The sequence below is a fragment of the Acanthaster planci genome, linkage group LG10 (genome assembly GCF_054643075.1).
Source record: "Acanthaster planci isolate LZ-2023a linkage group LG10, COTS_SCS, whole genome shotgun sequence".
Lineage (NCBI taxonomy): Eukaryota > Metazoa > Echinodermata > Asteroidea > Valvatida > Acanthasteridae > Acanthaster > Acanthaster planci.
Window position 1 is genome coordinate 8916953 of NC_141786.1, and position 27116 is coordinate 8944068.

At 43.4% G+C, this 27116-nt stretch overlaps 3 protein-coding genes across 5 annotated transcripts in view; 1 reads left to right on the forward strand and 2 right to left on the reverse strand.

Annotated features, from left to right (window-relative positions):
- Positions 1-1271: 1271 nt before the first annotated feature.
- LOC110984935 (uncharacterized) overlaps positions 1272-27116 on the forward strand; it is a 40781-nt gene continuing 14936 nt past the window's right edge. The window contains exons 1-8 of one of the 3 annotated variants that reach the window (XM_087142056.1): positions 1272-1458; positions 10167-10343; positions 13793-13844; positions 15580-15680; positions 16037-16156; positions 25511-25611; positions 26330-26428; positions 26612-26743. In XM_087142056.1, coding sequence (XP_086998182.1) covers positions 15607-15680; positions 16037-16156; positions 25511-25611; positions 26330-26428; positions 26612-26743 — 526 coding nt within the window. In that variant the 5' untranslated portion in view covers positions 1272-1458; positions 10167-10343; positions 13793-13844; positions 15580-15606. Of the gene's footprint in view, positions 1459-1502; positions 1655-10166; positions 10344-13792; positions 13845-15579; positions 15681-16036; positions 16157-25510; positions 25612-26329; positions 26429-26611; positions 26744-27116 lie in introns of those variants that run through there. The other 2 variants (XM_087142054.1, XM_087142055.1) reach the window with 2 other exon arrangements.
- Positions 3205-8871, reverse strand: LOC110984963 (beta-1,4-galactosyltransferase galt-1-like). The gene is made up of 2 exons (XM_022245632.2): positions 6787-8871; positions 3205-5506 (listed from the first exon to the last, which is right to left on the reverse strand). Exon 2 carries the CDS (start codon positions 5433-5435, stop codon positions 4035-4037), a length of 1401 nt encoding a protein of 466 aa, XP_022101324.2. The 5' UTR covers positions 5436-5506; positions 6787-8871; the 3' UTR covers positions 3205-4034.
- On the reverse strand, positions 22423-24122 carry LOC147797739 (uncharacterized). The gene has a single exon (XM_087142432.1). The coding sequence runs from the start codon at positions 23509-23511 to the stop codon at positions 22423-22425; it is 1089 nt and encodes a 362-aa protein (XP_086998558.1). The 5' UTR covers positions 23512-24122.

Below are 27116 nucleotides of genomic sequence, written 5' to 3' on the forward strand. Positions count from 1 at the left end.
TATGTGTAAGTTCACAGTACCTTTTATTTGTGATGTAATGTCATTTGCAACTGCATTATTCATAGACAATTTCTGAACGCAATCATCCAGGGTAATAATTCACTTGTTGGAAAGTAAAATCTACCAATAAAAGTGCCAATATAGCCGCTTAGTTTTACACTCTGCAATTTGAAAAAAAAATGCGATTTATTTCAGAACTCTTACAAAGCCACACACACACACACAAAAGATTAACTACATGTACCAACAGCACATAACATAATTTTAAGTATTAAACACAAAACATACAGTTTGCCATTCCTGAGTTCACGAAGCAGTGAGTGACGTTTTCTTCAGGGGGAAGGGGCAGGGCAAGTCCCTAAAACATATTGCAATTCTATTTTATTTCTATATTTTCGTTATTTCTTTTTTAGAAATTGGAAGTGCCACCAACCACAGAAATGGTAGTTTTGGGTGCTACCACTTTTGGGTCGGGGTATATAATATTTTTTTCAAGGAATGAAAAAATAGCAAGAATTAAAATAGAGATATAGTTGCAATAGCAGTTACGGCAGTGAGGGAAATACACTTAGGAATTTTACCGCTGAAGTACCATCACCCAAACTAGAAAACATTTAAAACAAGATGGGGGACGGAGAGAACCACCCCCCCACCTTTATGTTGGTCATTGTTTGATCAGAATCCTAGGAATTCTTTACAGACTTCTAGGGGGGATGTGTTAGGTAACAATAGTCTAGAGTGTGTATAGGGATTGGTCAGGTAAGGGGGTATCCCTCCGTCCCGTATCTTGCCTGGTATATAGAAAAACGTTATTACAGTACGGTTTCTGCGGTCTGTGACCAGTTCCTTGTTTACAAACCAACCAAGACAGACTACCCGCCCACTTCTCAGTTTCGGAACTAAGTTTTAATTTCAGGGTTTTTTTCTGATAAATCTTAGCCTCTTCATTGATTTTTCCTTCAGAAATTCCGTCGTATCACTGCGACTTCAAAGGCTATGTCTTTCCTTTACTCTTCTTCACGTATATATATTTATTTCAGGGACTGATGCTCAATGTTTAGCATGCGCACCTGTTAAGTAGAAATGGAGCGCAGTGTACACTTCAAACTAGTAGTTGAACAAGTATTGAACATTGCAGCACAGGGATGCCCCCCCTTATTCGAAGAGCCGCCCTGTGAATATCCACCTTGTTTTGTTTTCGGAGGCGACCCTGCGCAGTTGGCACTTCCGGCGATCCGCAATCGAGGTTCGTATAAATGTGCATCTCCGGTTTACACCCATGCATATGTCTCTACTATAGTTTTCCTTTGTTGTGTGTAGCAAGCTCAGGCAGAAGAGTTAAAAAATTGAGATGCATGGGGGTTTCGAAAGGTGCTGCCTAGGCCTACTAGTTCAGGATTCCATCATACAAAGTAAGGACTACAGCCCACTGGCCGGGGCGTCCAAGGAGCGAAACAGGTGAGAATACGAACATTCCGGAAGAAGAGGTCGGGGTCAGACCTCACTGGCGGATCGGGAGAGGGAGCGGAAATTTTCAACTGGATGTTGAAAGGGTTAATATCCTCTAGCTGCTGGTGTGCTCGAGGTCTATTTGGACCCCACCCCTCTCTTTTTGTAATTTGAGGAACCAGGATCCGCCCTGCACCCCTGTCCGGTAGGCTCAGAGACAGTAATTCAGTTATTCTGTCTTCAAAGAACGATCTCATCCTGTCGTCTGTCACCATAGATTAGGCCTACCCATTTTGTTGAAGACAGGTGAACTCTTTCTAAGTTTCACTATTTTTTGGTATAAATATGCCTTATTCTTTTTATCTAGTCTTCCAGGCCGGTAATTTAGAAAAAAAACAACCGTTGACCCTCTCTGCATTATAATCCTGTCAGATGGTGCACTATGGGTAAAGGGTATATATAGGCCAATCCCTTTTGATTTGCCTGTCCATGCTAAAACAAAAACATCCTACCTGTTTGCGTTCCATCGTGTGCGGTAGTCTTTTTTACAGCCAAGGTTTTGCTTTAGTACTAATTAGATCCACTGATTGTACATCCTTGAATGACAATGGTTTGCTGTCGGTCAAAATTAATACCTTTGTACAGCCAAATTCTCTGTTAGAGTGCTTTTATCGGCGACATTATTTTCCCTTTCAAGTATTGTCATTCAATAAAACAGACTTAGAAACATTGTCTTGGATATTTTAACCGTCTTTTCTCTCTAATTGATGACCTTCAATGATTATGTCTTCTTCCATTTGAACAAAATTAATTTGCCAAGTCTTTTATTTTGTCCGTGTGGCGCGTGCATTGCTCAATTAACCAATTTATTTATTTATTTATTTTTTTACTTTTTGCACTTAGTTCATCTCACCTGTTCTTCCATTGTATTTTAGCGACATTGACGCTAATTTTATACTCTCTGCATGTCTTAAGTCGGTGTTTTTATTTCATCAACATCCATCCCTCCTTCCAAAAAGGCATTTCCTGAGCATTTCTTCTGGGGCTTTTGAGAAAATCCTTTGAGGACTTCACTGCCTTATGTCTTGGTGGTAGAGCATTGGTCTTAGTAGCAGCATGCGTTGTATCCAGGTTTTTAGGTGCTGGAAGCAAGACTAGATTTTTTTCTGAAAACAAATGTCACTTTAAAATCTCACCCACAAAGAAAAGTGATGGCAGCTGTCTATAGAATTGCAGATGTCAATTCCTCAAACAAAATCCCCGTGTCTCTGGGAGCAACTTGCCCGTACCCCCTCCCCCCGCTACTAGATACGCCCCTTGATCTGTTTAATCCAGCCTTCATCAATTCCTACCCTCGTCAGAGTAGTAATAAACTAGATCAATGGAAAAAAAAAACCTCTTTGACGTATAGCCAACTGTGTCTATTTTTCACACAGATTCAAGGGATACTCAGTTGACTTTTGGGTCTCAGTTGCAATACTCGCAAGTGGTATGTCGGTGAAAAACCCGTCTCAGAGCTTTGTACTTGATTCTGCTCCGGTGATTAACTTCCCCCACACATTTTGTGGAAGGAATTGCTTCGGCTTGGTTTGCTTAATTGTTTTTGAGAAGTATGACCTCGGCTCCATTCCTTCTGACTGACACCAACCGGGTCTAGATATTGATATCGGCAACACACTAGCTGAAAATGCACTACCCTCTCAGTTTTTTTAAGACATTTCTAGTCACAAGTTGAGCCAACTGCAGATTCACAAATACCGTCAACTACTTGAGTGTTCATCTGATAAACCCTTGGTCCAATTGTTGACGCATTCTTACATGTATGTCCTATATACAGCGCTGCATGCAGAGCATGTAACAAGAACAAAATCGACACAAAAGGGTCATGCTTCTTTCCTGGTGAGGACACAGATCATTAACAGATGTAGACTGAATAAGTACAAACAATAGGGTAAAAATGACCCATTCTGTGAAAATGAGTCAAAAGGCTATTTTTTTCAAGTATTTTGTTTCATTAAAGGCATGGGAACGAGGAAGTAAGGCTTTTGTTTGGATTTATCACTCATTCTGGTATTCTGGTGGACAGGGTGGGTAAATATATGCTGAGGGCTCAGACTCATTCCATCAGACTCTCTAAATGACTCGTAACTTTAAAGTGGTTCCAGCAACTTGTGACTCTTTTTTACAGAGCAGGTCACAAATTCTGAGGCAATTACGTGGATATGTCTGATTCACATTCCTCGTTTACCCCCACCCCGTTTCTTTCCCCATCCCCCGTTTAGGTATAGTGTATGTTATAATTAACGGGACAATTAACATTTTAAATAACCGTGCTTTAAAGTTGAGCGAATCTTGCCTTATCCATCCTCAGTTAAAAATATAGGTCTAATAAAAAGTTGAGTCGATGCTTTGTGTGCATGTAACTGACGTTTAAGATGAGTTAATTTGATATCTTGCTCGGTTCATTACAACCAATGTTTACCACAGTCTTTGTAGGCATTTTCCATCGCCACCGTAAATGTAAAGTGAGTTCACCGACAGTGTTTCTTATACCAGAAGTTCTTCGCACTTATTCCTTTGCCATCTTAGTAGTTTGCGTTTGAGGCATAATTGTTACCGTGGGTGTAAGTCTCTATTGCAATATCAGCTGCAGCAGATACGTTTCTGGCATTTGACAAGGCGGCATTTCTTAATTCCACCATAGACTCATCCCTCACGCTGAATTTCGGCAAAGAAAACCTGCGTGCCCTCTGATTGTCAGTGCGGTAGTGGACCAATCGCAGCTCCGTGTGCGGGTCAGCTGATATGACGTCAGCGCCAAGTTTCACATTGTGGATCTTGAAGTAGTGCACGTTGATTGGCCGAAGGATGTTCTTGTCGTGTCCTGTGTTTTGCAGCGTGGGCACTTTCGAACGCCAACGGTTGCGCTCAATGACCGATTCTCCTCGCGGAGCGATATTGAGCGGACGGCCAAAAAACCAGTTTTGAACTCGCACGGCGCCCACGTGGTCGAACATTGACTCATTCAGGTAGTCGGTGATGATGTGAGTCCGGTTGACATCCATTGGTTGGATGTACTCATCCACGTCTATCTTGATCATCCAATCAACGTCATACTTGTGTCTCCAGATGCAATCGTTCTCATGGGCTATTTGCACCTCCAAGTAGGTCTTGTAGGGCGATACACTGTGAGCCCAAGGAATAATGGTAACAAACCCATCTTTAATGTATGCAGCCAAAGTTCTTGTGAGGTTTGAATTTTCATGGTGCTCGTTGTCGTAGATGAAGGCGTGCTCCACGCCCACGTATTTATGGAAGCTCAACCACTCAGGGATGAAGCTATCCGCATTTTTCACCATCGTGCAGATGGCGAGTTTGTACTGCTTCTCGGGTGATACCCCGGATGAGCACACGGTAACATTGGTGTAGCTGGTGTTAGTGGTTACCCGTCGCAGGTTCATCTGAAACCGGGTGCGCCAGCGATACTGCTCAGGCAATGGGCAGGTCAGGACGACCACGTACTGGGGGAAATAGCCGGAGCTTCGCCCGTCCCGGAGGATATAGGATCGGCTAACCTGGCCGCCTGGGAACTCGCATCGGAACTCGTCGCCGTGCCAAGAGTGCCTCAGGAGCTTCAACCCCACGAACACCACCTGACCAGAGACCGGATCAGAGAAGACCGAATGCAGGTCCGGCATCCACAGGGACCGGAGTTTGTCGCGCAGGTAACAAGTGTCTCCCGAGGGTGGGGTGGCTTGCATGTAGAAACTGTCATTGACCGACAAAGACCTCTTGTGGCGTGATATGTCCTGAGGACCCGGGGCCCGATGATGCATGTCAGACCCCTGGAGCACGGTGTGGTTTAGGTAGAAGACGTATACACCTCCCATGATGCTAAGAAAGACAAAACACCTGTTCAGCAGGCTTGGTGGCTGTGGGATCCTTAAGCGGTGTTTACTCCTTGACAATGGCGAAGAGCTTTCCATCTTAATTAAAAACCAGTTACAAAAACAGCGGGAGCAGAAACTTCAGACAGCGGTGTCTTATGTGTTTTTTTCTGAGAAGGAAAGAAAAGAAATTAATTATTCGTTTGGTTTAGATCCAACAAAGATGAATGTATCTTGTACGGTCACATAATGTAACTGCAAGAATCGACATAACAGTATATAATTGATCGAACAAGGTGGTATCCACAACTGAAAAGTTTGAGAATGGGTTGTGTGCTTGAGACTTCCGATTTCTTGGAAACTTAAGCACGAGTGTTTATAACCTCTATTGTCTTAATTCTGTGTACAAGGACTGTATAATTATTGCCAATGTCAAAATAAGGTTGGTGTTTCAAAGTAACAAGAACCAATTATAGAAACAATCGCCACCTTTATCACAAACAGGGATCTAGAAGAAACTGTTGACAGATGTCATAGCCTGGCTTAAGGACTTTACAAGCGTTGGTCATATTGACGCAGGCTAAGGTAATCCTCTCCTGGTGTCGGGCAAAGGAAAACATCTTGCGTAAACCCCGGCGAATGCAAACAGAATCTGAGCCACGGCTTCCTCCCCGCTGTAAATCTTGACAAGACTGTCTCTTCCACGCAGTGCCAGATTTCTTTGTATGCCGTTAGCAGCGGACGCTGCTACGACCAAAAGTAAATCAGTCCACGTTGGAGGTTTTCTTATGTCAAATGTGAAAACATTTACAGATTCCGATTTAGTTTAATGAAGTGAAGTTCTGAGAGAGCTATGTGGATGGTTGGCATCCGTCAGAGGGAACTCTGCATCTCCTGGTGTGACGGTTGAGGCCGATCCTCGACTTGCAGACTCTTCCACAGCTCGGGCTTGTAAAAGTACACGTGGATGGTTTGGTGTGTAGATCTGCGTTGGTTTGGGGTAACTGTCCTTCGCCGTGTGGTTACAATTAAGAGTGGAATGACAAGAATAGACAGCGACTCAAGAACTATTCTCTGCAGCATGACCATCATATCAACAAGAGTGATTGTGTTTCTCAGACCTATGTCACTGTTCCGGCATTTCCACCTGCATTACTTTCTCTCAAGATCCCTAATCATAAATGTTGGCCATCTATATGATTGTGTACTTTTTTAAGTTTTCCAAGAGCACGATAACTGTATCGTATATATCCTGGATCTTCGAGTTCTTATTTCGTTCTGGTACATCAACTCTGGAAATCGCGTTTCATGTCAGCTGTTGTGACGTTGGGAATATCTAAGCCTTCTTTTGTTTTAGTCGTTTGGAGATTTTTTATCTTAACAAAATCACTCGTCGAGAGTAATTTCTGAGTACCACGCCATACCGAGTCAAATAAGGGGAAAAACTCACCATTCACTGTAACACTTGGTTGCTGTGGGCCATGGTGGAACTATTGTCCTGGATGCAATTTCAAAACTTGGCCAGTGAAGTGCAATGTGTTGTGTCCAGACTAGAATGTACTGACAACTAAAACGACCAACAGTGTGGTCATAATGAGACATCATTATTTCTCCGTTCAAACATGTAAACCACCTGAATCTAGGTGACTTTTATTATTGATTCATCAGCCAATCGGGTGATCCAGCATTATGTCGACGGCCACTGCGTGCTGCAGGCCTAACGACTGCAAAACCCCAAGCGATGACGGGTACATTGAGATGCGTGTGCTTACAAATATGCTTGCTTCATGAAACAGTCACCCACGGTGTACACAAAGTAACACAATGGCACTATGTGCAAAGGGCGAGTGCCCTAAAACCACTTTTCTCTACACAGAAGTTTGTCTTGGGGCTTAACCGCACCGTCAACATCATTAATGGCAAGACGTCACTAAGTTTCCACGTCTCTAACACGTGATTGTATAATAACCGAATGGTGAAGAGAAAGTTACATAGCAGATTGCTGCCTAGTGGTTCCATGCAGCAGTAATCGCGTCTGTGTGGGGTACTATTTGGCAGCTACGGACTTTACTTCAGAGAACAGCGAAGAGAGCGAAGATATATATTCATTATTTTTGAAATTTGTTTATGTCATCTTTAATGAGGGTAATGATTAGTCATTGCAATTTTAGAGGTGGGAGAACAGGAGACCATTCTGCGTAAAACCCAGAAAAAAATCAGGGAGGGACTGAAAACCCAATCCACGTGTGGACCAAGCTGGGAATCGAGCCCTTGCTGCAAAGGTGAAGGAAAGAAAAACCGCGTCAAACTGATCCCCCATAAATTAAGTTAATTAAATGAGCCCCGCCGGATGTTGTGGGCAATTTGGGAACTGCGAAAAATAGGCATGATACCGATCCCGTTTGACGGAAATAAATCGTAGCATCCCTCTCAAGTTTTCCTGCATTGCATTCCCTAATGTCAATGGTTAGGTATAAGGCCGTGTAATAGGTTGTCTGTTGTAGCCCAATTTACACGGTGACTGGTCGCGGGAGGGGGTGGGATCCATGTCCATTCGCCTCATAAAGAACTTAAAAGCTGACATCAAGACAGTTCCCAATTATAGCAGCCACCCTACCCCCCGAAAACTACCCTGGATTGGCCCTAAGATTTACAGACAGTCCCGTTAGTATTGAACCCCGTCCAATACTGCTAAATCTGTAATCAAGAAAATTGGTTGACTGTATCACTGGAACGACGAACACGATTCCTTCCCACCGTGGAGGTTAATGTGAATAATAGCGCTTGAACCTTAAATAGAGCCGGCGCAGAATCCACCCCTGACATTTTTTTCCGATATCGCTGCAGCGCATTTTTGTCCGGAGTTGAGCCTTGAAGAATTTTTAGAGTTACTCCTTGCAGCCAGTTTGACACCATTGTTGCAAAAATTGAACGTACCATTCTCGCGCAGCACGCATTTTCCCGAGACGGGTCAGCCAAAATTGAATACTTTTTCCCCTGCCGTACTCATTCACGCACGCGTACTGGCACGCATACAACCTTGAACTTCAAATGACCGTAACAACAAAACCATATGTTTGATTGAATTCAAATTTCCCATTTGTAGCGATGAGGAGAGTTTGTACAAGCATGTCAAGTTCCCAAAAAATCGGGCGTGGTATAATTGAGTTCTGGGGAGGGAGCAACCCCCCTCCCCCGCTATGAGATGGGCCAAAGTAACCCGGCTCTTTTAGGGTTAAATGAACCTCATTAAGATGGAAACAGCTAGTAAGGGTCCGCACAAAATGTGCAAGCGGTCGCTCGGTGGAGTGATTTTCGGTCGCATTCCCGACTCTGGACAGTTCAAATGTGTGACGGATGTGGTACAAACTAATTCTCGCACTTTTGAAAGAGGAAAATACCCTCATAGACACAAGTTTCAAAAAAGAGAGAAACTAAATATCCTTTGTGTTAATTAAACAATTATGAGAACGTTATTCGACCCGACCTAAGGTCGTCTATCATGTAGATTGGATGAGACGATCTTTCCCGTCATCCTGGCAGGTTCACTGATTCATCTGGACTACAGTACTCTGCGCAGGTCACAGTGAGTTCCGTCAGTTCACTTAATCTGATCTTACAAAGAATCCCACAACCTTCAAAATGTATTATAGTTGACTGACATACATAAAGCTATTATTTTTACATTATAATTATTTTATGCAATGCCTGCATAGATCCTCGCCCTGGCATTGTTGGATTGTTGATCACGTAATTAAAATATCCGTCCTATATATTCAACGGAACCTTTTGAATAGAACTTCGTTTCACTTGACTGGGTCCAGAAAGTAACATAGGGACAGAAAGAAGTCTAACATTGCACGGTTCCACCAGTGCGCTGGCCGTGCTTCGGACACAAAACTGTTTCGCGAGATGGCGGCCGTTAATCGCGAGGACCGTTTCTTCTCTTAACAGAGGAGAAAATAATGACGACGGACTTATTATGCAGGTATTATTTAAAACAAACGATGAATGTTTTATGCTTAAAATAATTAAAATTACACTTAACAATAATTTCATAAGGGAAAAGACGAAATGTTCCATTGCACGAGGCAAAGCCTCGTGAAATTACTCTCATCATTGCACTAAAAGTCATTAATATGCCTCTGATGGAAACACTTTATAATTTCTTTCAACTTTATCTATATCTTTATCTTAATCCCATTTGCTTCGATGCCCACGAAATTGTGAATTTGAGCATAATTCTCTGAAATTTAAACGTCACAAGTTAAACAAACAAAACAGTTTAGCAGAAATAAGTATGACTAATGCAGACTTGGAGGAGACGATGTACACTCAAATGAGCCTTGCACACCAGGAAGTATACGGTGCACTAAAAATATATCACCAACTGTACGATAAAAAATTGCCTTGGTTGTTTTGCAAAGAGCAAGCGATCGTTCGAACAGTGGTATGGTATGGGTCCCAGTATAACTTACAATAGCGTATTTTAAGCACAATCTTACAAAATGGTACATACTAGCGAGAGGGAAAGCATCCGGGTCCTGGTCAGCCATGATATTCATTTTTCTTTTGATAAATATCCCTCAATAAAACAAAGTTAACGGAAATACAGGAAATAGATTATTGTTTTGAGGAAAGGTTTCCTCTCAATGGATTTACACTTGTTTGGTTTTCGTTACAAGATCCGACTTGTTTGCTTTCGCTGTTCTCTCATCATTTCAAAAAGAGCCGGACAGAAGACCCTGTGCGTTGATATAACCCCTCCCCCTTTCATCATTACATCATTTCTTTTAGCTGTGGTTTGTTTTTTGTAAAATCTACATGCAGGAGTCCGGGATTGCGCCGGGATATAAAATCCAGCTCCCCAGGCTTGTCTTTACAGTTCTCGACGAGGTGGTCCTCGAGGTATTTGACGGACGCTGAACTGGAGAGACTTCATTTTGAAGGATTGCCATCGTCAACCGCACTGAGGCAGACTGGTCCCACGAAATAGAAGAATATAAGGTAAGGAGAGTCCTTACTGGATATTTTTTGTGTGTTTAAGTTACACCTCAGAAGTAATTGCCTCATAAGATGTTCTGGACAGTAAATTCGACTTCAAGTTCAATTTGCTGTCAACAAAGAAACACTCGTATCTGAAAGAGAACGAGCATGCAGAGTGGGAAAGTAAAAATTTTGCTTTTCTTTCTTTTGGACTAATGTGAGAGAAAACCAATGTCGTCTACTGTTAATTTTTTTCTTCATTTTCTTCCTCCTAAAAACCTATAAATATTCCCTCCATTTAGCTTGAGATAACAATGTTAAAGAAATCTACCTATATATCCCCCATGCCACAACTGTTTTGTTCTGTATCTGCGCTTGGCCATTCAAGTCTTGTACAAATCATCCACAATTCATCCCGACTTTCCGAGACTACAGATGTTACTTAAAAGTATTCCAACCTGGCCCCCGAAAAAATCTCTCGCCCAGAAACTACTTGTTTCTGAACCCGCACTCCGTCCGAACAGGGGCTAAATAGAAATTTCATCCAGTTGTGGGTTTTTGTCAGTACTTAGTTCTGTTGTTCTACGATGAGTTTTCTGTAAAATGTATCAGTAAATGACAGAAAATCTTTGTAACAGACGTACTTTGTGACTGTGCATCGTAGTGTGTTGTGTTACAACAGAAACCCATCGACAAGCTTTGAAAATGTACAGTTTTCTTCTGTAACATGAAGTAACATAAATTTGTATATTGACTTTGGAGCACAAAACCACTTCAATAACGCTGGTTTTGCCATTTTCCATGTGTTTTCCGTAATTGCGAGTAACAGGTAATGCCTTTGCAGATAAAGAGTTTTATTTAAAGTCATCCTTAACATGCCAACAAAATAAGAACTACTAAAACAAAATTTGCCATTTTTTTTACCTGCCATCCTGCCAACCGTGACTAAATTTGAAAGAAAACAAAAACTAATGCACATAACCCAATTGCGTTCCACTATGGAGTAGTTGAGTAGCAACTGTGATCCTATACTGCGTCAATCAGGTGAGGACAAAAAAGTCTCAACGCACTAAACAAAATTCAAACATGTTAATACATGTCATCCAGCTGTGAAGAGCGTAACCTTCTCAACTTTATAGGCAGCCTCCCCCAACCTCGTCTAAGTTGTTTTGTTTTCCACAAACGTCTTTATAAATCCACAAATAAAAATCTGTTTAAGTACAAAATAACTTTTTGTACACGAACAGGATATTTATAACGGGGATGGATATCATTATCTATGTCAAAGTTCAGAAGAATTTCAAACAGTGTATCGAGGGAGATTTGATAATCGAAACCACGAAGCAGTTGTTCCAAAACAATGTGCCTGAAGGAACACCTTTCTGAAATATTTCAGGGCAATGGAATAAGTAAATTGTGAAACCTTTCACATCGGCGAGCACGGGTTTTCAAGCATGTATTTTGAAAAAAAATGAGTCGGAGAAGATGAAATTTGATAAGCGATTTGCGAATTTCCAAAGCCTTTCAACACCACGCTATTCTACTAAGGCCAAACTATTGATAAATGAAGTATTTTCAGCAAATACTATGAACAACTCACCCCGTTAACATGTACAACTAGTAGAACACTGCGCAAGCAAGACAGCTTCATTGAAACTAAGTACTATTTAGTTTTGAGATCAATGTGTTTGCTGCTTCAACATTCCATCAATCTTTAAATTGTTTCAATGAAACATTTGCAAGTTGGATTTTTTACTGTTTACCAAGTCTGAAGAGTAAACTTCACAAAGACACATTTCTTGTTACATCTGAGGTTTCAGCATGCTAGCCCGTTTCATCAAACGAAATTTCCCTAATTTTCCAATTATTCCTCAAAATTTTGTTTGAGATAAATGTAGAAATTGTGCCTCTGCCATGCCTGTCATTTTGAGCAAGAAACGTGTTAGTCATAGGAACATATCTCAAGTGATTGGTTGGTGGTATTGCACGCTGTACTTTTTATTCCTTTTTTTTCAAAAGTATTCTACACCACCACCCCAGCTTTTTGGCAGCTGATTGTTGAATTCTGTCTCTTTTCCTCATGAAAGCGTGTGAGATGGCCAATGTATCAAGTTTATAACTTCGTGATCAACGGGTGAATAAATGAACTTGGTACATGGAAATATAATATTAAGCCTTTCCCTCGACAACATCCAACTTGCTTTCATTCGCAAAATGAAATAATTAACCAAAGTAACAACTCCCATATTAATGATCCACAAATTAACGTGCAATGCGAGTCCATTGGTGGAAACTCTCGTTTATGCTCGTTTGGCACAGGACACGCTGAGCATGCGCAATTGAAAGTGACTAAAATGCTGTGCGCATAGTAGAGAAAATTATGACCGGTTCATACTTCGGACGAGTGTGAGAGCAAAGCGAACTAGACATCACGAAAGATTAGCAGCAAAATTTCGCTCAAGTTGAAATTATTGCAAATTCGCAGCGCAAAACTTGATCTGACCACAAAAAATCGCATTGCATTTTGAACGCAATGGTGGGAATCATTTCATGACGTGACAGATTCAATGTTCGACTCTACAAGACTGTTTGACGAATACGAAGGCATTGCATGAGCTGATAATTACGAGTAAGTCTGAGAATGAAGCCACATGATGCTTAAGTAAGTAAACCTGTATGATTATTAACCCTTGAACAGCGTGACGCAGCCTCTTTCGGTCAATGCAACTCACAAGGTATATGCACAGCGCCCTCAACTAGCCCAAAATCAGCGCTTTAGATCTTGGTGAAAGGAGACCAACCTAATGTCAAGTTACGCAGAAAGGATAACGAGCTTGTACACATGTGACGCGGCAGCCATTTTGAAGCCAAACGCTCTAGTAGCGAATACACACGCCATTAGACTATATGAGCTCTTGCTTGTTTCACCTACACCAAGAATGCTGGACACTAGTCAAATCTCAGCAGAGGCTGGAGTTGTTCTGGGTACGAGGCCATTAGGCAAAGGCATACATACTTTTGGCGAAAGAGTAACATTTCCAACGATATTCGTCTTGATGTGAAACGTCTTCTTCAACTTCGAAAATTGTGACTTCCTGTTTGCTTTCAACATCAAATTAACCCTAGATTGATGAAACCCAACCAGAAAAGTTTTGGGCTATTATATGGCCATAGATAATTTGAGATGTTTTGGATCCCCGCTGTTCCGTATGTGTTTTTATGAACAACATGTAACGATTTGAAGAATGTTCATAGTTTACTAGCATTTCAGGAAGGGGGGTGGATGTGAGATTACGAATACCGTTGAAAACACGTTGCCATCGATGTGGCGTGGGACATTGCTGCTTTGCCTCGTTAGAGTTTGCCAACGTGTAGACACCATTATTATTGTTGCAAAAATGTTAGTGCCTAACTGCTCTGTAATAATTTTTCAGAAGAATAATTTATAATTTTTCTTGGTCATTCTGCAGAAAGGGTCTGCAGAATGAGAATTTTGTTTTTCTTAGCAAGAGCCAAAACAGGGTGAGTAGAAAATGAGAATTATGCAGAATTTTTTGAAATGGGGCGACTTCATACACTTTTTAAAAGACCAGGCATTTACACATTTTGCCTGTAAAGCCGATGGCCGTGCAGAAATAAGGGAATAGTGGGACTCGGTCCCGCGCCCGCTTACCAGCAAACTGTATATTTTCAGCAAGTATATCTTCACAAGGACATTTTCAGCGCTGTTGCTGTACAGGTCGTCACAACCAACTTTTTTTAATCGGCAAAGTCCCCTCAGCAGGGTTGGTAGAAAAGGGGGGGGGGATTCGAGGTCGGGAGACAAAAATATGTTGTCCGGAAATGAAAACCATAAATTTTTAAAAGAGTGCCCAAATGGTCACAAAGCTGATTTATAGAATGTTCCCAAGGTTTTGCTCCTTTATCACCCGCAGACAGGTCAGACCTTAAATATAATGACAATAAAATCCAATTTTTAAATCCAAATAGTACACTTCATTCTGATAAAATCAAACTGTTTTTCCATGTGACAGCTATTCTTTGTAAAAAATCGAGAAAAACGGCGCGGCATTTTCAACGCTTAAATTGAAGGTCTTGTTAGTTTATCGTGCGTAAAATCTCTGGATTATTGGGCGTTCGTAGTACAAGAGAACAACGTCCGCGGGGTCAGGGTGGGAAACAAGCATGACAGGTTCTCATTCCCCTTAAAAAGGAACAGATTTCAACGGCTGGGAGTAATCAGTGAATTTACCTCGGAGCAATGCGCCTCCGCGGCAATGTTTCATTGCGGATTCATGGAAAAACTCCATCTAGGAACACAGCAGTCAACTCGTGTCTGTGACATCCAAACGACTAGGCCTATGTGATAATGCACGTGCGCGCAATCGTGTTTATATAACGGCACTTTCATGTCAGTTCACATGTCGATGAAAGTCTAAAACACCATGTTGAGTCATTAAATAATTACGAGTAAAAGAATTATGTCTTAAAACAAGGGAGGATTAACGTGTGGAAATCGTACTCTTTGTTGACGAAAATCATCGTCCTCGGAAACAGCCGCCATATTGGATCATACCATTATTATCTAGGGGTGGATTTGAATTCGCAAAGTCTTCCGTAAAAAAAAACTTTCCTTAAATAAAATTCAACATCACACGGATCCAATTTATTTTCTGCTTAAAGCCTAACACTCGGATGTCTATAATTTCAGTTCACAGTGTTTTCGGTGAAAGAATGTCAGTATATTTTTAGCTGCCTTTAAGTTCGTCCGTTCATTAATGGAGACTCTCACAACATCTGCAAACACTACACATAAGAAATGTGGCGCCTGTTAAAGGATGTGATGTGAGAAGTGAAATTAACTCTATTACGATGGTCGGCCAACCATCGTAATAAAAGACAAACACATTTTTGTTTTTTTCGAAAACTACAGCATATTTAACAGACTGATTGAGACTGTTGTGTACTTTCTTTCATGTAAGATACCTCTGGATTATATAATAGTCCGATTTTCGGGATTTTACCAATGGTGTGCACCGCCTTTAAGTCTTATGAAACTATCAGAACTGAATGCATGCATAATGACTGCATACATTCTATTCAAGAAGTAAAAATAGGTTGTATAAAAAAAATCGAATCTCACACCAAAAATGCATCATAGCCATTTCACGTGCACTTTGCATAAGTTGCTGTCTACAACAGCGAAACAGCAAGTATAATTGCACCATTACATATAGTGCTTTTCCCGGTTACACAGAAGTTCACGGTGGGTCAACGAGGCAAGATGGACGTCATGCTGCACTGCATCCTGGGAGCTGTACTGATTTTCAGTGTGGCAATAACCGTGGATGGAACAGGGTACGTTTAAAACGGCTTTTTGTTGTGTTCTTAGTTTGGGACATGATTTGTTTTTCAAAAGACTCATGACTTTCATTGTCCCTGGCAATCAGAGAAGATGGCACAGACTAAACAAACAAACTAAAAAATTAAGCACCTCAAAGCAAACAGCAACAAACTGCAAACGAAAGACACCAAAAATGCAAAGCAGAGCAAAACAAAACAGCAACCCAACCAAACCTGCATATTCGTTTGTCACAAAAGTTTTTCGAAAGTCCTAACACGCAGAATCTAACATGACCGGATATGCAGACCTTTAGTTAGGTCACAAGGGCATTCAAGGCACTTTCTTCTCAAAGCTTACCTTTCGTCTTCAGAGATCACAGATGCAGACGGACGTACCAGTACTGGGGTACGGAGAGGTACACGACGTACCGCAGTCAGCGGTACACTGTCTACTGTGGAATGTGCGGATGGGCTCGATGCACTCGGTACAGGTAAGTTGGATGCATTCTTCCCTACTGAAACAAAACAACAATTTAAATATAACAGACTCAAAATGAGAAGTCTTGCACAGGCTCAAAATTTCCTTCTGGAAGGACCAGTCAATCCCTGTTTATTCTCCTCCTTTCCGTCATCCTCCTTCCACCCACTCTCCTGACCATTTTCTCCCGCGCCTCTCCTAGTCCCAATCTTATACATTGTAAAAATTGAATCCACTAATGCCGGGTAGATGTAACTAAAAATAGCACGCTGGCACCATAGACTCGGCCCCAGCCGCTGGTATTATACAATTCCATATCACTACATCCTCCCATACTTGGCCGATCTTCACCCGGAGATCGATATTATAAATGAATTGTCGCAACATGCCATGAAAATCTTGGCATTTTCACATAAACATGCAAATCTGGATAAAACCCTTATAATGAAAGTTGTTAACACTAATTTCGATTCAACTTTTTCAACTGCGGAAAGCCAACGTATTTACCTATTTCCAAAGATGTGCGTGGAAGTAAGCGATCACGCGGCGTAGTGTTCTTGATACTGTCGGCGGACAATTTCATTCAGATGAACCCCGTCTAGATTGTATCTTGGGTTCTTCAGGCCTCTATGCGACCATTGCCACCAACGATCTTCCACAAATGATCTTGCCTCGACAAGGCCATTGAATTCGCTTGCCCGCCGATCGAAAACCTCCACACTCACCTGTTCTCGAAACATCCCTCTAGTTCTTGGAAGAACAGGAAGAAAAACAATAGCTTCGGGAATTATCCCCTCATCTGTGATACGTTGCACAAATTTACAAAGTTTATCATAAACTCCAGAAGGGGAAGCATCTTGCGCACACAAGTCATTAGTTCCCAAGTCAGATTAAAATTCTTGGTGCTAGCTTCCTTAGCTTTCTAATATAAATTCTCCTTTTTGCTTCAATCCGTGCCAAAGATAGGCCTCCTTCCCCATAACAACTGACTGACACAGATTCCTTGCCAAACTTGAATTTAAGTTCAAACTCTTTTGTGCCTCCCAGGCGCTTAACAAAACTGTGCCCAAAAAGAACATAGGACATCTTGCCAACAATGCTTAAAGAATCAGTTTAAGTTACACAACAATCATAAAACTCTAGGCTACTATATAGTTAAGAGCAAAAGCAACATTCAAAACAAACTGAGACAAAGTCAGATTCTCGCTCAGGGAACTGGATTGCCCAAGCCTCCCCCAAAAGAGAACCTAGTGACACGATCAGCACGACGGAGTTCTTTCAACGCTATTCTCCTGGAAAATAATCACAAAAGGGCACTTTGGTACATATCTCCAACCTACGGTCAACGGTCCAGAGCACGACGGGCCTGATTCACCCCGGAGAAAACTGGATACCCCAAGCCTTTCCTGCTGGAAGTTCCTTAATCTCCCAGTAAATTCTCAGACCTTTGGCCAACTGACGTTATCATTTTAAAACAGACCGTGGCAAGTGATAAGGGTTCGAATGCACGCCCCTTGTGGATCGCTCTGACCTCCTGCGAGGCACTGTCCCCCCGTTACGTTCGGTGGGTGGCTCCCATACTTGATCCACACTTACGCCTTCTTTTTCATTGGAATTAACAGGGCTATGTTCACTCGCGCGCGCACTGGAGGGAGGCAGAAGATCGTCACCAGAGTCAGTTTCTTCCGAACTCTCCGAGGTTGACCCTGCCGATGGGTGCATTTTCAGAAGTTTCCTATTTACAGTGCGCTCATTTACCCCTTGAGAAGGACGGATCTTTAACACGTCCCCTTCTTTATTTACTTCGGTTACAATGTATGTCTCTTGATGATACGCATTTTCAAGTTTATGTCTACCATTGAATGCGCCTCTTTTCAAGAGTACTCTGGCACCTGGTTTTATCTGTTTGCAATGCTTTATTTTTAAGTCAAAGCGGGCCTTGTTGCGCTCTGCCGACTTTTTGGTCATTTTCTTCACCATTTCCCCAGCCTTATCAATCAACTTCGCTTGAGCTTCTACGAAGTGTTGCTCCCATGCTGAATCTGTGCGGCCAAGAATTTGGTCGAAGGGTACCAGAGGTTCCCGTCCAAACATAAGCGTATACGGGGCTACACCCGTGGTAGAATGTGGGGTGGCATTATAGACGTAGACCAAGTGGGAAAGGAACTCCGGCCACTTGTGTCGTGTCCGCTGATCAACAGATTTGACAAGACTGAACAGCGTGCGATTAAATCTTTCAGCTTGGGCATTACCCTCAGGATGATAAGGGGTGGTATGTGATTTCTTTATTCCGTACAACGCGCATAGTTCTCGAATGACCTTTCCTTCAAAATTTCTATCTTGGTCGCTGTGCAATTGGCTTGGGATCCCGAATTTGGTAAACCAGTGGTCTCGGAGGGCACGCGCAACTGTTACGGCGAGCTGATTCTTACATGGGACTGCCTGGACAAATTTGGTGTACACATCTGTCATCACCAACACATCTTCATATCCCCCACTTCCCCGATCAAACTTTACAAAATCAACCGCTAAAACTTCCAAGGGCCTAAAAGCAAGGAGATGCCTCATTGGCACTCTAGGCTGGGGCTGCGCCTCCTTGGCCACGGTACACTGCTCGCAATGCTTGATATGACGCCGGACTGTTGCTGTCATGCACGGCCAATATACACGCCTTCTCAAAAGTGCACCACTACGTACAATACCCTGGTGACCCCATTTGTCATGACAGCCTTCCAGTGCGCGATGCCGAAGGACCTTTGGTAGCAAGACTTGGAGTATCTCACCATGGAGTGGATCAGTCAACCTCCTATGAAGAACGCCGCTACGAACCACAATTCGTGGTCATTGCCATAACCACAATCTTACTTCCCGCGGGAGCCTCGGTCCGCCCTTCACTTCCCCCGGGACTAGACCATTCTCCCAATATTCCCAAACAACCTTAAATTCTGGATCTGCGCGCTGTAGTGCGGCAAGCTGTTCTGGAGACCAAGAGGGAAATAGCCCTGGAGGTCCCAAGCCAAAGGAAGATTCCTCACCATGCGCTTGCTTAGCTGTGGCCAATCCTACCCTTGCGCGCAATGGAATTGCACTGGTTGGGACTGTGTGCTGAATGATACTTTTCACTTCCGAACTGCTATGACCAGGGTACCTACTCAATGCATCTGCACATCGATTGCTTTGGCCTGATCTAAACTTAACCCCAAAACTGAAAGAGGCTAACTGTGCTAACCCCCTCATCTCACAAGCACCTAGTTTTGCCGTCTGCAGGTGCGCTAACGGATTATTATCCGTGAGTACAGTGAAGGGAACGCCTAGCAAGTAATCGGGGAATTTATCCACCACTGCCTATTTAAGGGCTAAAAGCTCCAATTTAAAGGAGCTGTATATCAGCACCCCGCAAGCCGCGGCTCGCGTACGCTATCGGATGCCTGCAACCATCCTCACCGACTTGCGTCAAGCATGCCCCCAAACCCTTCAGTGAAGCGTCGGTTTCAAGGACAAATGGTACCGTGAAATCAGGATAGGCCAGAACAGGGGCTCGCGTTAGTGCTTCCTTCAGTTTGTCGAAAGCTGCTTGAGCTTCCAGATTCCAAACAAACGCTGTTACCTCATGTGATTTCTTCCCCTTACCTCGGTTAACCGGTGGCAAAGTGGCATGCAAGGGTGCAGCGACTGCTGCAAAGCCTACAACAAACCGACGATAATATCCCGCGAGGCCCATGAATGAACGCAGCTGCTCAGCTGTCTTCGGTTCAGGCCATTCTACAATCCGTTTTATCTTCTCACTATCCACCGCGACTCCCCTTGCACTGACCATGTGACCGAGATAGTTTACTTCGCTCTTATAGAGCCGGCACTTACTCCCCTTGACCTTTAGCCCATACTCAGCCAGCCGCGCAAAAACATGATCTAGCCGCGACACATGCTCCTCCAGTGTTGATGAAAAGACCAGGATGTCATCCAGGTACACAAGCAGTTCAGTGAGATTAAGATCCCCCAAACATTGTTCCATCACTCTTTGGAATGTACTAGGTGCATTTGCCAGTCCGAATGGCATTCGCAAAAACTCGAATAAGCCAAAAGGCACTCTGAATGCTGTTTTTCCTGTAGAATTGGCTTCCATGTGTAACTGATGGTATCCATGTGCTAGGTCAAGGGAAGAGAAGTACCGAGCCCCACGTAGGGCTTCCAGGGACTCCTCAATCCGCGGCAAAGGGAATGAATCGCGCACGGTGCGTGCGTTGAGTTTTCGGTAATCAACGCACATGCGCAGTGAACCGTCTTTTTTCCGAACTGGTACGATTGGGCTTGCGTAAGGGCTAGCGCTCATTCGAATAATCCCTTGGTCAAGATACTTTTGAACCAAGTTGCGAACCTCATTCATGTGCTGTGGGGGTATCCACCGATACGGCTGGCTGATAGGGGTCTCATCAGTCGTGTGTATTCTGTGAACCAGCTTATCACAGGAGCCAACATCAAATGGGTGTTTTGAAAAGACAAAATCATGCTTGTGTATAACCCCAACGATCCTATCCTGATCCTCCTTTTCGAATCCGGATAGTCCCAGCTCCAGCCCAGGTGGCAGTGTGTACTGCGTCCCGTCATGGAACGTGTAAACCTCCGAAACCGGAGGTTTGATCTTTTCCTCACTCGGAGCTCTGCTATTGACGTCTGGGTCTCCCCCACTATCCTCTCCAATCGTGACATGGTTCACTGTTACATGAAAAAGATCAGTTTCTTCACAGGTTTCCAGAGTCACTCTGGGAACCACTTCATCGATAGTAGCCAATTTGGTGTGAGGCGGGATTTTAATTGCATGCATCCCAGCATTCGCCACAAGGACATTAACGGCATTACTACTTATATCCTGAAGTGTATCTATTACTCTACATGTCCTACCCAATTCAACAGTATTGTAGCGGTCTCCAGCGACGGAGCCTCGGGCGTGCCTTTGGTCGACCCGACGAGCGGCTGTAGAGGCGACCAGGGGGGCAGGTCCGTTTGGAGGCAGTCTACCGCCAGGGGCCGAAGCCTTAAACAAGTTGCACCCACGGGTCTGGTCTTGGGGGCTGGCAGAAAGGGGGCCGGTACCGTGGGTTACTGGTACTGGGGGATTTCCTGGACGAACTCAATAAAGACTCTGGTTGGCTTCAAATTGGATTGATTGATTATTTTAATATAGGCACTCTCTTAAACAGGAGACTCCTAAATAGGCAACTCCTAATTAGGCGGCTTGTGGATTTGCAAATTGTTTACACCACCTACGTCTTGACTTGCACTGTTTACTGCTGAATTACATAAAAGATGACCATAAAAGAGATGTGAGTGCTTATCAGGACTAATTACAATAATTGAATGAAGTCGCACTAACCTAGTGCCCAGTAATCACTCTCCAGCACAGCGTACTGCTCTGACAGCCAAACCAAGCAGCAGTACGAACTCGTCACGCACAAATATGACCGAACAACAGAAAGACAGGAAAGACCGCGAGTAGCTCGCGCGCACTCCTTATATACCCATGCGCGGGTTATGATTATGGGATATAAATGCTTAACTGTAAATAATTAAAGAGGGCGCTCTAACCACCCCACTATTTCGCTACAGTATTCTCATACGTGCCCTGAACAACCACAGAATTACCCTTCATGTAAGCCGACGAACGTACGTAGCAAGTAACACCACGGACTTCACCTGGCAAAACCATGACAGCATAACGACCCGTACGAGCCGTTATTAGCTTGTTACCTTGCTGTCCCGATTTATTGTTGGGTTTTGGCTCCTTCGACACACGATACCATTTCATGGTCGCACTTAACGCGCGTGCGTCACTGTGCTTGGGGTCAATGGCCTAATCTGTCAAACGTTCTAGATTATTACAGCCTAACACAACTGGACAACCACACCAGCTGCTTACCTCACCCTCATCAGAAAATGTGCGTCAATCTTGAGAGTTTGAATACCGAGGGTAACCGCACGTAGCCTTCCACTGGAATGTTAGCATTCCCTGCCCCCGATACACGGATATGGCAACCAATTGGCTTAACTTTTTGTATTTTATCTGACAACTGTTTCTCATAGAAGGAAGAACTAATCATCGAAACCTCAGCACCAGTGTCCAACAAACATGACGTTTGCACACCTGCTAGATTTACAGTTGCTTTGGGAGTCTGTCCCACCAGCCAACTCAGAGCATCGTCAGCTGAAAATCTATTAGCTCTTCTTTCGTACGTACTGGTTCTATGGGTGAGGCCAAAATATCTTCCCTCTCCTCCACCTGGCCTACAGTGGAGGAGGTTGAGAGTTTACCGCTTTGGCACTCCCTTGCCCAGCTGCAGCTGGATTTGTTTGAGAATTGTTCGCTTTCGGTGCCCCGGAGGCCTGTTGGTCAGCACTGCGCTTCCAGCAATCAGCCCTAACATGCCCAAGGCGCTTACAGTAGAAGCACCGTAATTGCGAACGACCCTGAGCCCTAGCTTCAGACCTGGCGACTGGGCTTTCCCGTGCGATTAACCGTTGCAGAAGATCAGCAATTTGGCCTTGTTGTTTGCTTAACTGCTCCAATTGCAACGCTATACCTTCTGGCAAACCCTGCCCATCCACATTTGCTCGGGCACTATTAATGCTGGTGTCCACTAGATCAGAGGTTTCCGTATATTCGGTTGGATCAAAACCCTCATCACGAGCCACGGCCGTAACTGTGTTTGCCGCAGAGCGCTTTGGTTTAGAAACCTTTTCGATATCTCGAAAGAGTTCCCGCACTGCATCTCTCATTTCGTTGAATGTCTGCTCTGGCTTTTCCAATTCAAGCCGCCTCAATTCCAACCTTACAGATTGAGCACGAACCCCCGCGACAAACTGCCTTATAAGAACTCTGTCTCGCAAAGCAACCAGTGCTCCCCTTTCAGCCTCAGTGGCAACCTCTAAAATCCTGTCATGAATTCTTACGAGTGCCCTCGAAAAATCCATCAAAGACTCATCTTCTTGCTGATTCCTTTCATACAGGGTTTTTTGCAAACCCTGCACAGTTTCAACCTCCCCGAAATGCTGCCGCAACAGTTTTTTTAGTGCGGCCAAATTGGAACGAACACTTTCCGGGTGACATTTGACCTCTTCGCGAGCAGACCCAGTAAGGTGGTTAAACACAACCTGTGCCTGCTCGTCACTAGGAATCTTGCATTGTTTGATATATACGTCGGCTTCTTCAAGCCATTCCCTAACTGTAGGGTCACCCAACTTGCTAGGTTTTCCATGAAACTTTGAGAGTTTCATGGGACGCTCCCCTCCTTTAGACTGGCCTGTTTTCAATGCATCGGTGAGGCCTGTCACAAGTTGTGAAATCAAATCTGTCTCAGATTCAGAGGTCGCCATTTGAGGGCCACAAAAAGCTCACAACTTACAACATAAGCAAAAAAAATTCAATACAATAATATTGACATTCACTCTAAAGTAACAACCGAGAAGACAGGCTACTTTCAATCAATAATTTTTAACACATCTTCTAATGTTTTCATTAAAGTCAATGCCTTCTTGTCAAAATAAAAGGTCGATCAAACGTCCAGAGCGAATATTGAATATAGGGGCCTAGGATTCACTCTCACCAGGCGGTGCTCGTCCCCTCAGCCACTCAAGCCACGACGACAGCCTCCTCGCACTTCCCCGTTGATCTGGCTGTCAGTTGCACAGTCAATTCGGCCAAACCGTGGTCCTCTCACTCCTGGCGACAGCCTGCTCTCCACTACAATCCCCAGCCAATCCAGTTTCCTCTATTTTCGTACGCTTTAATGGTCCAGTTAGCCACGACGACAGGTTCATTCCTTGCCCTTTCCTCCAGATATAGCTGACTGTCACTGTCCGAACTCAGTTCCGAGTAACTCCTGGCGCTCGTAGGAGTTTTCTCACAGCTTGGAGAACGGGAATTCAAAAGCTAACACCGCTACCAGCATGCGGTTCACACCAATTTCAGTCCACTCTAGGTTCCGCCTTGCAGGAGTCTTAACCAGTAGTTCAAGTGGTCCTGTACAGTCACTCACAGCCTTGCTCACCGTTGTAGTCTATCGCTGTACCGCTCACAAATCAACAAGTTAACAAAGTTTCCTCACTCACAGGTTTGACTATTAACTCTCTCCTGTCCTTCAAGTAACCCCATCCGTGTTACCTTATAACAGACTCAAAAGGAGAAGTCTTGCACAGGCTTCCTTCTGGAAGGACCAGTCAATCCCTGTTTATTCTCCTCCTTTCCGTCATCCTCCTTCCACCCACTCTCCTGACCATTTTCTCCCGCGCCTCTCCTAGTCCCAATCTTATACATTGTAAAACATTGAATCCACTATGCCGGGTAGATGTAACTAAAAATAGCACGCTGGCACCATAGACTCGGCCCCAGCCGCTGGTATTATACAATTCCATATTACTACATAAAAAAATAACAAAAAAAGAACAAAAAAAAAAAAAAAAAAAAGCAACACAAAACAAACAAACAAACAAAGTTAGGAAAATATCTACAAAAGGACGACCGAGTTTTTGTCTGATTGCTTCAATTTCTTTGCAAGTTTGACTTAGCAGTTTACCCTCTTCGGTACTCTCGCAGAGAATGCATATTTGAGCATAAAATGTCTGAAATTCATCTAAACCCTGTAATATAGGTGTCATCTGAAAAGGCACACGTTCCTCTATCTATTCATAATAATTTCATATCCGTACTTGCACAAGTTAGGGAATTATCTGCAAAAGGAAGTGGAAGTTCTTGTGTGACTGATTTATATTTTAGCGTAATTCTGACTTTGCGGTGTACCGGTCATGCACTCGAAGAGAAAATACATATTTGAGCTTAAAAAGGCTACAAATTATCTAAATCTTGCAATCTAGAGCTTATCTGAAAGGGCACATGTTCCTCTATCTATTTATATAAGTTTCGTATCCATATTTGTAATAGTTAGGAAAATATCTACAAAAGGACGTCCGAGTTTTTGTCTGATTGGTTCAATTTTTGCGCAATTCTGACTTGGCAGTTCACCGTCTCCGGTACTTTCACAGAGAATGCATATTTGAGCATAAAAGGTCTCAAAATCATCTAAATTTTGCAATCTGGGTGTCATTTGAAAGGAAACATGTTCCTCTATCTATTCATATAAGTTCATATCCATATTGACAATAGTTAGGGAAATATCTGCAAAAGGACGTCCGAGTTTTTGTCTGATTGCTTCAATTTTAGCGCAAGTCTGACTTAGCAGTAAACAAAGATTTCCCCAAACCAAATTGCGCCCTCCTTCTGTGTCCGCCACACCTACAATCGGCTAACATGAATAAGCCAACATCTATTAACACAATGACAAGCCGCTTTTACTTTCTTCTGCACTCTATCTTTCAGGCAATCATCCAGTTACGCTTACCGCAGCCGACTTTGGACAAGCACTCGTACAGAGTGCTGCTCCGGATGGCGGAGAGACCGCTACGGGAGGTGTTCTATGCGTAAGCGAGCGTGTTATACCGAATACACTTCAATAAATATCTGATCAGGATAACGGAATACGATAAGCTTACTCCTGACGGTAGCTGAACAAGATGAATTGAATGGCCATGGTTAGCCTATAAGAATTAGATTGTGTCCATTCCTTGCGAAACATTTCAGCTTAATCGTGCAAAAGAAATCCTTCTTGACACCCAGAATTTCGACCAATCAGCTACCTTGTATCATAGTCTGTAGTCAGCAAGCTCGACTGGGAATTAAAGTGGTTGGTTGGTCACACATTCGCGAGACGTGGGTTATCGCAATGATGGCTTTGCGTCAGCCTCTTCCCCATGGGGTGCGTGTACGTACATGTACTTTCGTAAGGCTTGACCGAGAACCGGCATGCGCTATTATTTTGTTGGCAGGCTCTCAGATAACGCGCGCGTACGCGGTTCATCAGCTCCGTGAGAAATCGTTGCCTTGGACATTTTTACCTCTTTCCAAGGATTCAGCCCTCTGAGGTTCCGCTTCTCTGTGTGATTGAGGACCATTTCATTACTCAGACATGAAGGCCATGCGGTTCAGCTGACTTTCTTCACCTGAAAATTAAAATCATACACTGTAGAACCTCTATGAACAGATTCAAAGTTGGGATAACCATGCATGCTTGCCTATCAGTCGCTGCCAACTTGCACCAGTTTCTTAATTCACAATGATCATTTTGTGAACAATTCACAGCGATATGTAGCCCCTCCTGTCACCCCACTCAAGGACGATGTGTCAGGCCTAACGTCTGCCAGTGTAATACTGGGTTTTATGGTAGAACCTGCAGTAATGGTGAGTGCATGGGACCGGCTCCTCTCCGAATCGAGGGGGCCTTATCACGCACGTATCAATAATACGTCAACATTAGCGATGCATTCATTTGGCTGAATGTTGCATGTACTTATTAAGAGGCAGAAGAAGCCTTCGACATCCCCACTCATCACCAAAAGAAACCTTTTGTCTGACTCCTTTCAGACATCAACGAATGCATGCGACAGTCAGAGGTTTACCTTCAGTGCGACCACATGTGCATCAACACTGTCGGCACCTACCGTTGTGAGTGCAACTCGGGCTACACACTTGACGCTGACGGACACGGCTGTACTGGTAGGAAATCATTTTGTTCTTTATTTCTCTCGATTTCTTTGGTCCTTATGACTTTCATGTTTACTTGAATCTCAGCAACAGCTGGAAGCAGATGCTTAGAAAGAGTCTAGATTGCACGGTTACCATCTTTGTTTCAATCCTGTCGTGCAAAACTGCATGTGGAGTAAATGGGGCCCTGGGAACACTCTATTTCACGTTAGGCCTGTAAGGAAGTGGAAAAGGGACTATAACACAGCAAACCTCTATGAGCATACTTACTCGTAATTCTGACGGAGAAACGCTTTTGAAGTCAGGAAATAACATTCTTCCTCTTTCCAAAATGTGATACTAAGATTTCCAATTCCAGGTTATGGTATAGGCCTTTTAAACCCGA